At 42.1% G+C, this 14,483-nt stretch overlaps 1 protein-coding gene across 1 annotated transcript in view; it reads left to right on the plus strand.

The window, feature by feature from the left end:
• Window positions 1-342: 342 nt before the first annotated feature.
• The window catches only part of LOC149263056 (uncharacterized), a 200,387-nt gene continuing 186,246 nt past the window's right edge, over window positions 343-14,483 (plus strand). The window contains exon 1 of the mRNA XM_089425695.1: window positions 343-872. Coding sequence (XP_089281821.1) covers window positions 701-872 — 172 coding nt within the window. The 5' untranslated portion in view covers window positions 343-700. The remainder of the gene's footprint in view (window positions 873-14,483) is intronic.

Consider the following 14,483-nt stretch of genomic DNA (forward strand, 5'->3'; position numbering starts at 1 on the left):
ATTCTTAATGTATTATAAAAAATATATATTTTCATATCTTGTAATGGTTTCCCACAAATATATATTTTCACATCTTGTAATGGTTTCCCACAACCACATTTACCTTTTAGACTCATTGAGTAAACACAAAAAAGCATGTAGATATTGAAATTGTTTCTAGAATTCAAAGGCTCGCTCCCAATGCTGATTCGAGGAATCATTACTTGCATCAGGCCCACGCTTCGTTAGCATAGAAGCGTTGGAGCTTCACATGGTGACAAAATAAGAGAAATAATGGTATCTTCATCCGCACAATTGTTTATATTTGGTATGACTATTGAATCAAACATCAATTGTTTATATTTGGTATGACTATTGAATCAAACCTCAATGCAAATTATTTCATTAATTCTACCTAGATTCCCAGGACAAAGTGTATTGAAGATGAGAATATTCTCTGGTTAACAGTGGTGACGCCATCACTTCTCTCTAAACACGTGACACATGTTATTCGAGGGTCTACATTTGTTTATGAGGGAGAAGGATGCTGGATCCTGCTCACTTGTATTTCCACTAGAATTGACTAATTAATGACATCGACATCCTCATCTTCTTCTCCTCTTCTTCGGCTGTTCTGAGTACTGTGACAACTTCATTATTTCTTTCTTTCGGAATAATCAGTACTTCTTCATCTCGGCTCGCAGTTGTTCTATACAGAGCCATGGCAGCGGCAGCTACAATGCAAGTTTCGTTTGTTTCAGATCGTTTAATTTCGTTCAAGAAGGCAACAGCAGGGGAGTTATTTGGCCTGAAAATGGTAAAATTTTCAAGTGACATGGGAGGGCTGGGGAGAGCCAGCCACAGGAAGATTATCGCGTCAGCATCTTCCCGCGGTACGAAAACCTGAAACCCTTCCTAAATGGCTTTTTTTCCCATCCTGTTTGCTTTTGTTTACTTACTCTTACAGTGCTACGTCTCTCTGGTTTTTTGTTTTTCAGGGGATTCATGATACATTTTCTGTTATATATATATATATATATATATATATAGTTAGTGGGTATATCAGAATATATATATATATATATATATATAGGGTATAATAGGGTTTTCACACTGCAGTTCCTTTCCCAAAGGGTGTCATAGGGCGTTCACTATTCCTTTTCGATATTTTAATTAAATTTTTTTATAGTATTGATTAATATAAGACATGTTTTTAGGTAACTGTCACAAAACTGCTTCAAGTGTTCACTGGATATGGATCATAATGGGCATTCCTAGCCCATGTTTCATGCCTGTTTTTTTTTTTCGGTCATTGTATTTCTGTGTTGTTGCAATAGTTATAGGAAAATACCCTCGGGGACATTGATTGGATACTGATAATAATCTGACATAAATATCTAACTTTGTTATATCATTTGGATTCCAACCATAGTGGGTGATTGGAGTTTTCTGTTACTTGTCAGAAGGATTGTCTGAACTTAACAGGGAACAAACTTGAAAAAACTATAATTTGCAGGAAAATCGGCCCCTTCTTGGCCACTGATGGTGACGGGTTCCCCCATCTCCTCCCTTCTTGCCTACTTGTATTTTCATCTATCATGGTGATATTGAGCTAGGATCTCGCTGTTATACCTAACGCCTATTTCTCTTCTTTCGTTCTTCAGACATTACTTGATCATGTTCCTTTCATGTATCTGTTAGTTTATCTTAGTTTATGCTTTCTTAGGTACTCTTCCAGGTGCTTATTGCTTATTGTACTTTTTCCTCCAGTCCCATATACCCATCTTTTTGGTTATTCATTTGGATATTAATATAGGTATCTTCTCTATCTATGAACACATTTTCACATTTGACATTGTTGGGTTTTAGATGGTTCTTTCGTACTGTCACCATCTTGAGTTTGTTGATGGTAAACAGATTTCCGATCCTCTGTGTACGTGCCTGTGGTCTTAGGATCTGTGTACACCTGTGCATGAAAATGCTCTGTATTTAGTATTTACACATGGCTATTCAAATTTCAGGCTGACTGTTAGTTGTTGTGGAAATGTTTCAAAGTTTTGGTGTTAAGTTATGCTTTCGGAGTGTTTCTTCTTTCTTTTATTTAACATCAAGGTATGTGTGTGTGCTTCCTGTGATACGCATAGATGTAATTAATTGCTAACATGTCCGCCTTTCGTAAATGTGTGAAATTTTGTGTCTAAATTAGAAATAGCATTCAATTGTCATTCCTGTTATCTCGAGGTACATGCTACTAAATGTTTTCAAACCACAAAAATAGAAACGTTGTTTTCCAAATACACTAAGCCTATCTTCTTTCTGGAAAAAACATTTGATCGAGGGAATTATGTCTATTTTGTTATTTTTATTAAATTGCTATTCATAAACAACAGACATACACGATATTTTTTATTCCTATCAAATATGATATAAGCTTGGTTTGCGAACCTCAAGTGCATGGTGGTGGCGTTGTAGGTGGAATTGTTCCGAAGATTTCAAAGGATACCATCCAGCAGATGGTTGTCGCTGGTTGAGTACAAAGCCTGTTTTGAATGTTGAGCTTAACCAGGTTTGGAAGATATCCTCTAAATGTCCGGCTTAACCAAGTTTGGAAGATATTCTCTAAATGTCCGGCTCAACCAAGTTTGGGAGATAACCTTTAAGCAGATGAGCTTGCTGTTTCGGTTTCTAACAATTTAGAAGGCATATAAAGCAGCATAAGAGGCTTTTTTTCTTGGTCTTTGTTATTGATTGGCCTTCCTTTTTCCCAATGACCTCAATATTTGGGAGTATCCTAACCCAAGTGTCGTTTTTGTCATAAAGAAGAAATTGCTAAACCTTTGTTTTTGTCTTACCCTTTTGCTCAGCTTGGGAGTGGACTTCAATCCTGTGTGGGCAATTACTCCCTACCACTATTACCAGGAAGTCTGCCTTTCTTGGTGATATATATATATTCCATCTGGAAAAACAAAATTAGTGTGTATTTAAATATGTGCAGCATTGCAGCAAGTTTACTTGATCTGAGGGAGCTTTGATATGTGCCTACCTATACTTGTAGTTCTAGGTGCAACCCAGCAAGGTGGAGCTTGAGCTGGGGCATCTTTGAAGGCTTCCAGATCAATGTTATCAAAACCCAACCAGTGATCAAATTGGAAAACCTTGTGGACGGGGCACTGGTTGGAACTGGACCGAAACCGGTAAAAAAACCGGTATATATATATATATATATATATATATATTCCATCTGGAAAAACAAAATTAGTGTGTATTTAAATATGTGCAGCATTGCAGCAAGTTTACTTGATCTGAGGGAGCTTTGATATGTGCCTACCTATACTTGTAGTTCTAGGTGCAACCCAGTAAGGTGGAGCTCGAGCTGGGGCATCTTTGAAGGCTTCCAGATCAATGTTATCAAAACCGGACCAGTGATCAAACTGGAAAACCTTGTGGACCGGGCACTGGTTGGAACTGGACAGAAACCGGTAAAAAAACCGGGATATATATATATATATATATATATATATTCCATCTGGAAAAACAAAATTAGTGTGTATTTAAATATGTGCAGCATTGCAGCAAGTTTACTTGATCTGAGGGAGCTTTGATATGTGCCTACCTATACTTCTAGTTCTAGGTGCAACCCAGGAAGGTGGAGCTCGAGCTGGGGCATCTTTGAAGGCTTCCAGATCAATGTTATCAAAACCAAACCAGTGATCAAACTGGAAAACCTTGTGGACCGGGCACTGGTTGGAACTGGACCGAAACCGGTAAAAAAACCAGACCAACAAACCGGTTGACAAAAACACACAAAATATTCAAATTTTAAAGAAAAACATATATATACATGTGCATCCATATCAATCCCAACCATTTATACACAAATAAGCAAAAAATATCATTTATATAGCATGTAAGGGTGTACATAACCAAAATAGCGTCGAGTGCAATCCATCTCTGTACCGAAAATGCATCAGCAAATAGGCTCTAGATGGCCTCTAGCATCCAAAAAAATTATGCTACAACAAATGCTTACATATCAAAATCATTAACTATATTGGGTCTTCTTCATCAATATAACCCTCTAAGCATTAAAACAAGATAGAAAAAACATAGCATGTCATGTCAAGATTTTTTTTGAGTGATGGGTACATTTTTAGTAGAGTCATGATAGAGGAGTTTGACAACAAACACCACTAACATCAAAGTACATAGAGGGCTTGGTACTTGTTGTCGCCCGAAGTGTGCACCAAGGGAAACAACGTTCAGGCAGGGGCTGTCACTCTGATCCCTGCCCACTTCATTCTAGCTATCTCCTAGGCAAGCTAAGGGGGGTAGTCCCTAAAGGTGAGAAGTGAGGGATGAGGGGAAACTTGTTGGGAACCAACAAGTTCTAGGAGTTATCTTATGAACCTGATTATAATTAATTTGCAAGTGTGATTAATGAGCAATGTGGTTATTAAAGATAGATTTAGTTAATTCAATAAGACACTTAATGAGATAAATAGATGATAGACCAGTGCCTTATAAATAATGCTCAAGACATATTATAACACTTGCACAAGGATGTTTCAAGCTATAAGATAAGTAATGCTGCAAGACAAGCGCTGGCACAAGAAACCAAGCAATTATAAGCAATTAAAATTATAAGCAATAAGACTTTAGTAAAACTTGCAAGAAAGAAAGCTTGTACTTGAAGTAAATATGCTTAATTTACGATATGACAATCAAAAGACAATATGAATTAAATTGAGTACAAGAATATAAGGAAAAGCTTGCAAGGAAATAGTTAGCCCACAGTTCTAATTACAAATAACCAATTGAAAGGGAAAGTTAGATGAATGAATGCAAGACTAATCTATGTGAGATGGAAAGATTAGATCTAATATGCAAATGTTTTTTTCCAAGGAAAAAATCGAACTTTTTATTACGATTTATAAAAAGTTACATAGTATATGCAATTAAGCATTCAGTTAACTGTATGATTTGATCTAATCATAGAGTTGTTCTGAAATGGTGATTGAGTATCTTCCAACTCTACCATCTCACTTTGACTGGAGAAAAATCACTAATCCTTTTATCCCGGGCCTCCTCGGTGAGGAAAACAACCCAAACGAGATAATGGATCAGCTGTCAGTGACAATTTACCAAAAAAACCAAAACCAACTAAACATATATCAGATGTTTATCAGAGTCTCAAGAAATATGTTCTGAGCCATTCCCGGGCCTCCTCATTGAGGAAAACAGCCCAAACAGGAATGTGTTCAGCTATAAGTTAAGAGTATTATACCGGTTCATTGAAAATGTTAACTATATTCCAATAAAGTAAGGGTAAACACACAGTTCTGCTGTGTAAGAGACTGAAACTGAAAGACTAAATAATTGTCATAAACTGGAAGCCTATGCAAAAACCAGAGTGATATGTCAACATTATGCATATGGTGCTTGATCCGACACATGGATCTCATCCCGGTCTGCTTCCTCTATCCTCCAACTGTCCATATCTTGTTGTAGACCCGCTTTAGAAAGCTGGTCTGCTGTGTTATTATGTTCCCTGTATATATGGCATAAAGAAAAATCATTAAAAAATAACTTTAAATGTTTTGCTTCTTCTAACAATGGGTATAAAATGTAATTCTGGCATCTGCTCACACCGTTGAACCATTTAATGATATTCATCGAATCCCCGAAGATCTGAACCGATGGTATGCCCAGGTGGGTAAGCCAACATAGGAGGAGTTTTAAGGCAGACAGTTCTGCGAAATTATTGGTTCCAATCCCCAATCCCACCAAGGCTTTGAGGCTTCTGTGCTCATTTAGGTGTATCACCAATCCAGCCCCACATTTGTTGTTTTGATCAGATGCCCCATCAAAATAGGCCCATGGGATTCCTTCCTTTATTTGCTCCTCTCTAACAGGGCGAGTGCATGCTTCCCAGATTGGCTCTGGGATGCTTGAGTAGATTGTTGTGCATCCTACCGCAGTATTTCCAGCCAAGGGGTTTTGTTCTTTAAAAATACTGTTGTTTCGAGCTAACCAGACACCCCAGGCAATGATTAGAGGTAGATTCCTCAAATTTCCTTCCGGGTAATTCTTCCACCAATTATTCCATACTTCTGCTAGTGACCCCCCTTCCCAGGACACCCTCTTCTGGATCAGTCTCCCTACTTCCTTCCATACATCCTTTGTGTATGAGCATTCTAAAAAGAGATGTTGGATTGTTTCTACATCATTTTTGCATAAGGCACATCTCCCTGGCCCCGACTTGTATCTCCTCTGTAATGTATCCCAAGTTGGCACCTTTTTCCGGAGAATGCACCAAAAGAACATTCGGGCTTTGGCTGGGCATTGTAGCTTCCATATTGAACTAACCCACCAGTCCTGGGTCCCCCAACCTTTCCTCGACATGAGATATTTATAGCCTTGTTTAGGAGAGTAAGAGCCCGTGTCCGCATGTGCCCATACCAGTTGATCTGGTCTATCTCTTAGCCTGACATTAGACCTGGACAGTTCCTTGATGAAATTGTGCCATTCCTCCCTCCAATGTAGATTAAGGTTTAAGTCTGTCCCTGTTAACCAGGCTTGTCCCCATATGGTGGAGTGGCCATTTTTCCGGATCTGGCTTATGTATTGAATGCCTCTGATGTCTAGCTGATTTATGAGTCCCGGGGAGAGTGAATATCCTTCATTGCATCCCACCCATGGGTCCTTCCCTATCCTGACTTGTTCTCCATTCCCTACTTGCCAGGACAGGCCTTGTTCTATGATATTGAAAGCATCTAAAGTGGCTTTCCACACCACTGAAGCATTTCCTTTCTTCTTATTTGGATTCCTGATCCAATCCTCCATAGGGATGGGGTCGATATATTTCCTCTTGACAACCATTGTCCACAGGTTCTCCATCTTAATTAGTCTCCATCCCAACTTTGCTGCTAGAGACGGTCCAAAGGCTGTTAAATCTTTTATTCCCCACCCCCCCACTCCTTTGGCCTTGCCACCTTATCCCATGCCACCCATGGCAAAACCGACTCCTCCTTTGATCCTGCCCAGAGAAATCTGCTGCAAACTCTTCTGATTTTTTCCAGGATTCCTTTTGGAACCCATGTTAGAGCTGCCCAGTAAACAAGTATAGCCAAAAGGACTGATTTGATGAGAGTCAATCTACCTGCTCTAGACAACCATTTGTAACTCCAATGAGTGATCCTCGATTCTATTTTTGCTACTAGCCAGAACCAATCCTGTTTCTTGTATGAGTTCGGCTTTAGGAAAAAACCTAGATACTTAAAGCTGTCTTCTAACTTCCGCTCTTCAAAGGGCAGGTCTTCAGTTATATTCAGTGCTTCCATTCTGTTGAAACCTTCCAACAACAGATGGGATTTTTCCTTATTCACTTGCATGCCCGTTGCCTTAAGGAAGAGGTCCAATAACTTTTTTAATTCCTTTGTTTCGCTCCTTTCACTTCCACTCCATGAATTTCACCTTTTCTTTTGGCCTCTAAAAGCAGCTGGCTGAGGCCTTCAACTGCTAGGAGGAAGAGGAGAGGTGAAAGGGGGCAACCTTGTCTCAGCCCTTTTTGTCCTTGAAAGAAGGAGGATGCCGCTCCGTTAATTAGCACCGCAAAGCTCACACTGGTCAAACACCCCATGACCCAATTAATAAAGTTTACTTGAAACCCCAGATGGGTGAAGAGCATACAAAGGTACATCCAACTAATTATGTCATAAGCTTTAGATAGATCAATTTTCACTACTGCTCCTTTGCTTTTTTTTTTGTTTGATGCTATGAATGGTTTCCTGGGCCACACCAATCACCTCATGGATTTGTCTCCCATCCAGGAATCCAAATTGTTCTTTTGATATATGCCTGGATAACAAAGGCTTTAGTCTGACAGCGATCACCTTTGCTATAATTTTGTAGATACAGTTACAAAGGGAGATTGGTCTAAAATCCTCGAAAGAGGTTGGTTCTTCCTTCTTTGGGATGAGGGCTATGAATGTTGAATTAAAAGGGGCATAGATTGCACCTTTCCTTCTGGACTCTTCTACCACTTTAGTTAGTTCACTTCCAATTTGCTCGAAAAAGTGTTGAAACAGCTCCACTGTCCAGCCATCTGGTCCAGGGCTCTTGTCCTTTGGCATGGATTTTATGATTCCTTCAACCTCCCCCCTCGTGACTTCCCCCATGAGCTCCATAGAATCCCCATCGTCCACATAACGAGGGAAAGTTTGAGCTGTCCGGATCACTTCTGCTAGTGACACTTCCGAAGGAGCTATAAATAAATTTTGGAAGTGTCTTATTCCCATTTGTGAGAGTTCCTCAAAGGTTCTTGCCTGCCTTCCTCCTTCTGCCTTTAAGGACCAAATGGTGTTCAAGTTCTTCCTTCCTTTTGCATAATTTTGGAAGAATTTGGTGTTCTCATCCCCAGCCCTTAGCCAGATGGCCCTGCTTTTCAAGCGCCACTGTTCCTCTCTTGCTAAAAGTATTTTGCTCCTTTGGGATTCCAGCTGCATGATCCTATCCCTTTTTTCCTGTGTTTCATATCCATCAGCTTCTGGGCTTTCAAACATTTCTAGGTCCTTCCCTATTTGGATTAGGTCTTCATCTTCTTTCAATTTCTTAGCCCTGGCCCATGCCATCGTGGCCTTTTTAAGACATTTTAGGTTCTCCATAAAGAGGAAGGCTTTATCCCTGGTCTCTCTAGCCCTCACCGGTCTCCAGGTTTCTTTAAAAAGAGAGTTATAGGATTCCTCCATTAACCAAGCAGGATTAAATTTAAAGGGAGCTACTGGAATTTTGGGGTGCTTGTTTAACTCTAACAGGACTGGCAGATGATCAGAGTCACCTCCTTCCCCCACCCATTGACGAAAAGCTGGGATCTTTGCCGCTACCTCCTCTCTCAGGAGAAAACGATCCAATATTTTGGCCACTCGATCTTCCCCTGTTCTCCTGTTCCTCCAGGTAGGCCTTAGCTTCAGTAAGTTTATGTCCAACAACTTATTCTCTCTGATGAGTTTGGTAAAGAAGTCCGATAGCGGGTCTTCTTTGGCTGAAGGACCCCAGGTTTCAGTTGTGCCTAGAGAGAAGTTTAAGTCGCCCCCGATCACCAGATTCAGGTTATCAAATAGAGACTTAGAGTAGAGGTTTTTCTAGAAATGAACTCTTCCTTGGCAGGGCCCATAAATATTGAGGATCACCAGATTTGTGCATAGCTCTAGGGAGTAGACTTCAATCCCCATCGCCTGGTCCATCCCCCAGGTGTTCAGAACTTTGAATTTTCCTTCTTTTACTCCCAAAGCTAGTCCCCTGGAGCGGCCTTTGGCATCCAGTGCCTGGATGCTCCAACCTGGCATAAATTTAGACAGAGATTTTGTGACTTCTTCTCCTGCTCCCAACATTTCTTGGAGCAGTAGGATATTCGGATTGTGGTTTCGAATAACCTCTTTTAGGGCCAGTTTCTTAGGGTTACTGGCTAAGCCCCGATAATTCAGGGAGAGGATGATCATTGGATTACCTCAGGTGGGGATTTCGCTGCTCTAAGCACCCCGGAGATGGACATTTGCTTCCCGTCTGCTATATCTATTTTGGCTCTTAACTGAGCCTTTGACAAATTGGTTTTCCTCCCTCTCACCTTGCGGTCCCCTGCTTGGGGGTTTTGCATATCGATTCCCCCCACTACCTCCCATGGAGGGGGCTTTTTCTCGCGGGGTCTGAGGTTGTAGGATGGTTTTGTAGCTAGGGTATCTACAAGAGTTGGGCCACCCTCACCCCTTGCATTCTTTCGGTTCAGATCTAACTCAGGGATAGATGTAATGATGCTCTCCAATTGATTGTTTACTATATTTGAAATAGGAATAACAATGTTCTGATGCCTGGAAGGACCAGGCACTGATTCAGAAAAATTCAAAGAAAATGCAGGAGTAAAAGAAGGTAGGGTTGAGGCGGACCCGTACCCTCTGTTGCGATAATGAAGCTCCCGGGATTTTCTGCTGTTGGTTCTTGATCCTGCTTAGATCCCTCCTGCTGCTGAGGGGCCTGAGGTCCAGGATAACCTTCTTCCTGCACCTCCATGTGCTCTACTAAGTCCTCGTTGCCTATCTATATCCATCTGATCTTCGCCCATACTTTTCTTTGACTGCCTTCCTTTTGATTCCTCCTCTTCTGCTACCCCTGTCCCAACCTTCCTCTGTTTCCTTCGTTGCCTAAAACCCATCGGACACTCTTTTGCCAGGTGTCCATAAATGTGACACCTGTGGCATCTGAACGACAAGTGTTCATAATCTAATTGTTGGACGTACTTGAAATCTTTGTATTGCAAATGAATCTCCTCCGCCAAACCTGACCGAGGGTTTAAGCTTACTAGGATACGAGCCATCCCCTGGTCTCTTGTTTGCAGGAACGACATGTCTGCCTCCATGAATTTTCCAAGGTGGTTCCCAATGGCTTTGAAAACAGATTCAACCCAAAGGAATGGTGGGAGTCCGGGCATGCAGACCCATACAGGTAATTCATCCACCCTTTCCCTTTGTGCATCGAACATGGGATTCCATTTTTTGAAAAAAATCGGGTGTCTCCCGAACGACCAGTTCCTCTCCAGAACCCATTCCACTGCTTCTCTCCTTCCGAACTTGACCATAAACCAACCTTTTTCCAATGTCGTGACCTGAAAGACAGTGTCCGGCGCTGCCTTCCAGCTTTTTGAGGTCCATTCCTGAATGAAATTGGCAGAGTATTTCTTGCCTCGAGCCCTTCCTACTAGGGTTAAGTCCGCGACTTCCATGGCCTCATCAATTTTAATGTCCATTCCAAGGACCAGATTTGCTACAACTTCCCTTCTTTTTATTATTTTGTGCTTTTTCCTCTTCTCCCCCGCCTGCCTCTGTCGTATCCCTTCCTCCCTATTTTGTGAGTTTGTTTCCACATTGGCTGTTACTTCCGGGAGCGTTCCTGCACTCCCTTCTTCTCTTGTTTTTCGACTTCCTCCTGCTAGATTTTTGGCTTCCGCTCCTACTGCAAGTGCCTTGTTCGCCGCTTGTCCTGCCTTCCCACTTCCACTCCCTTCCCCTGCCTCTATCAACTTGATTCCCCTTCCTTTCTTTAGACTTTCCCCAGCTGCCTTCCAATCCTCTGTCAAACCCTCTGCAATTTCTATCACACCAGCAATTCCGACCCCTATTACCAGGTTTTGTTGCTGTACCTTGCTTCGTCTGAGTGTGTGAGGGTTGCTATGTGAAAATTCTATCACTGCAGCGACTGATTTACTTTTCCTACTTATTTCATCATAAGTTATTCATGAAATTACTTCAACAAACATTAAAATAAATACTGTTGCAGATATCACACCGTAATACAGAAACAGACATATGCACATATTGACACAATTATTTTGGACGAATGTCCCCGGAAAAACCCAATGTGGGAAAACCGGTGCAGCAAGGGAGGATTTTATTATTCAGCAATTTTCTTGTACAACAGGGTGCCAAACTGGCTTACCCATAGATAGACAAACTTCCAACACTTTTCTAAACCTAGCGTAGGCCCTACTGACCTCTGCTACAGCCTGAAACCCACTGCGTCAGCCTGAAACCCTTTGCGTCAGCCTGAAACCCTCTGCGTCAGCCTGAAACCCTCTGCGTAAGCCTACTGAGGCTCTGCGCGGCCTCTCTGGGCCTCTGCATCACTCTTGCAGTCTCTGCTACCTCTGCGTGACTTCCTCTGGCTCTGCGTTTGCCTCTTTTGTGCTGATCTCCCGTCTCTCTGTTCCGTACTTGCTGCCTCCTGACTGCTCTCCAGACCACTGGTTCAATTTCTCAGCAAACCCAGCTCCAAAAATTGAACTGACTGGTCTCCCTTAGTATGTTCTCCAAGTGCCCCTCAAGCCTCCTCTTATACTTTTTCTGTTGACATCTCAACAGTCGAGAGTAAGTCCCTAATCAACGGCTAAGATTAGATCTGGCTTGATCCATGTCTTTTTTACCATTCTAACACAGATTCATATTAATAGACATTAATATTTTATTTTCCCTAAGTTTAGACTTAGGGACTCCATTAAAAATATTAATTATTTTAATATCTCCTGATCTGTTTAGAATCCGCCCAAACCCTTTCTAGGTATTAGAGATCTTATGTGCCCCAACCTCTCCACCAAATTTCGTGGCTAGAGCACATTCGATGCTACCCCAAATCAACACTCCTCTTAGCGAGGATTGTGCTCTAGCAATACTCCTCACTGAGTATTACTCTGATCATCCGGCATCGGTACCTGTGTTGATGCTAGGCCTTCCTGCCCAACATCCTCTGCACTGCTGCCTCCTGTACTGCTGCCCATGACTCTGCTATTGCCACTGCTGCATCTGTATGATAGTTCCCTCTGCATACGGGCTGTTGCTGCAGGTCCTTTCTAAGTTTCTCCCAACACTGCATCCACACTGCAACTTCCTTTGCATCTGTGCTGCTGTTGGTCCTTTCTCCCAACACTGCATCTGCACTGCAATGCCCTCTGCATTTGTGCTGCTGTTGGTCCTTTCTCCCAACACTGCATCTGCACTGCAACTCCCTCTTCATTCGTGTTGCTAACACACTACTTCTGAAAGGGGTTCTTTACCATCCCCATCTTTTCCCTGAAGTAGTCAATTTTTGACTTTCTAAGAGCCTTGATGAGGATGTCTGCCACTTGTTCCCTTGTAGGAGTGTAGCTCAATTGTGCAGCTCTTCGTTGGACACAATCTCTGACAAAGTGACACCGAATATCAATATGCTTTGACCTATCATGAAATATTGGATTCTCAGAGAGTTTGATGCAACTTTGATTATTACACATGATCCTGGTCGCCGCCATATTTCTTCTGAGTAGGTTTACCGACAGTTTTCTAAGCCATGTGGCCTCACATGAAGCTGTGCTTGTTGTCATATATTCTGCTTCAGACGAGCTCAGAGCCACGAACTTCTGTTTCTTACTGCACCAGGAGGTTATTCCTGATCCAATGTTGAAATAATACCCAGAGGTACTTTTCTGATCCACTGAACTTCCTGCCCAATCTGCATCAGTAAATCCACTCAACCTGATATCCTTCCCCTTGTTGTACAAGAGCCCATAATCAACTGTTCCCTGTAAATACCTGAGAACGTGCTTGGCTGCTGCCTAGTGAGCCCTCTTTGGTTCCACCATGAACTGACTGAGGGTGTTGACAGTGTAGCAAATATCTGGCCTGGTATTGACTAGATACATCAGGGACCCTATGAGCTGTCGGTATAGGGTGGGATCGACATCCTTGTCTTCTGATGCATCAATCTTCTTCCAGTTGGTGATCATTGGTGTAACCATAGGTCTACAGTCTCCCATTCCGAACCTTTTCAGGATTTCTATAGCATACCTTCCTTGCCCAAGGAAGATTTCTCCTTTCTGTTGCTAAACTTCCAACCCTAGGAAATAGTGCATTTGTCCCAGATCCTTCATATTGAACTCTGTGGCTAGATTCTTCTTGCAGTCTTCAATGAGTCTGGATGATCCTGTCAGGAAAAGATCATCCACATATAATACTAAGATAAGTGGCTCGCTCTCTACGACCAAATAGAAGAGATTCGGACCCCCGTCACTCTTGACAAACCCCATCTTCTGCAAGTAGCCATCTATTCGACCATACCACACTCTTGGTGCCTGCTTCAGCCCATACAAGGCTTTCTTCAGTCTGCATACATGAGACTTCTTCTCATGAGTTTCAAAGCCCTCTGGATGTTCAATGCATACTTCTTCTTCTATTACCCTATTCAGAAATGCCGTCTTGACATCCATCTGATGGATCTCCCATCCCATCTGGGTTGCAAGAGATATCACGGTCCTAATAGATGAATACCTGGCTATCGGGCGGAAGGTTTCCTCATAGTCAATCCCTTCCTTTTGAGCATAGCCCTTAGCCACAAACCTGGCCCTTAATTTTTTCAATATTGCCGTCCGCAACATATTTGATCTTGTAGATCCATCTTGAACCTACCACAGATCTATCTTGAGGCCTTGACACCACCTCCCAGACATCGTTTACCATTATGGAGTTATACTCTTCCACCATCGCATCTAGACAGACCTGATGCTGAGCTGCCTCCTTGAAGTTGGCAGGCTCTCCATCCTGAGATACTAACGCCTAATACCTGTCTGGCTATTTTCGCTCCCTTTTACTGTTCCTTGGCTCTCTTATGAAGTTCTTTGCATCACGTAGAATCTGACGAAGTTCCCTGCTGGTTTTGCTAACGGGTGCTTCTGTTCGCTCCTCTTCCTCATCCTGAAAATCTTCTTGATTTGAGGAAGGATTCTTCACTTTTGTTGGTTGAAGAGGCATGACCAACGGATCCTCTTTCAACTGCTCCTTGGAAGGCATTTCGCGAGATTTTCTGAAAGATCTATCCTCCATGAACTTCACATCTCATCGTACTACTACCTTCTTGCTCCCTGGAAGATAAATCCTGTATGCCTTAGTGTTCTTGCTATATGATACCCCTTTTCTGCAGTCTGATCCAAT

This window comes from Pinus tabuliformis, chromosome 6 (assembly GCF_031772625.1).
Source record: "Pinus tabuliformis cultivar Carrire ecotype Pingquan chromosome 6, CPIR1, whole genome shotgun sequence".
Classification (NCBI taxonomy): Eukaryota; Viridiplantae; Streptophyta; class Pinopsida; order Pinales; family Pinaceae; genus Pinus; species Pinus tabuliformis.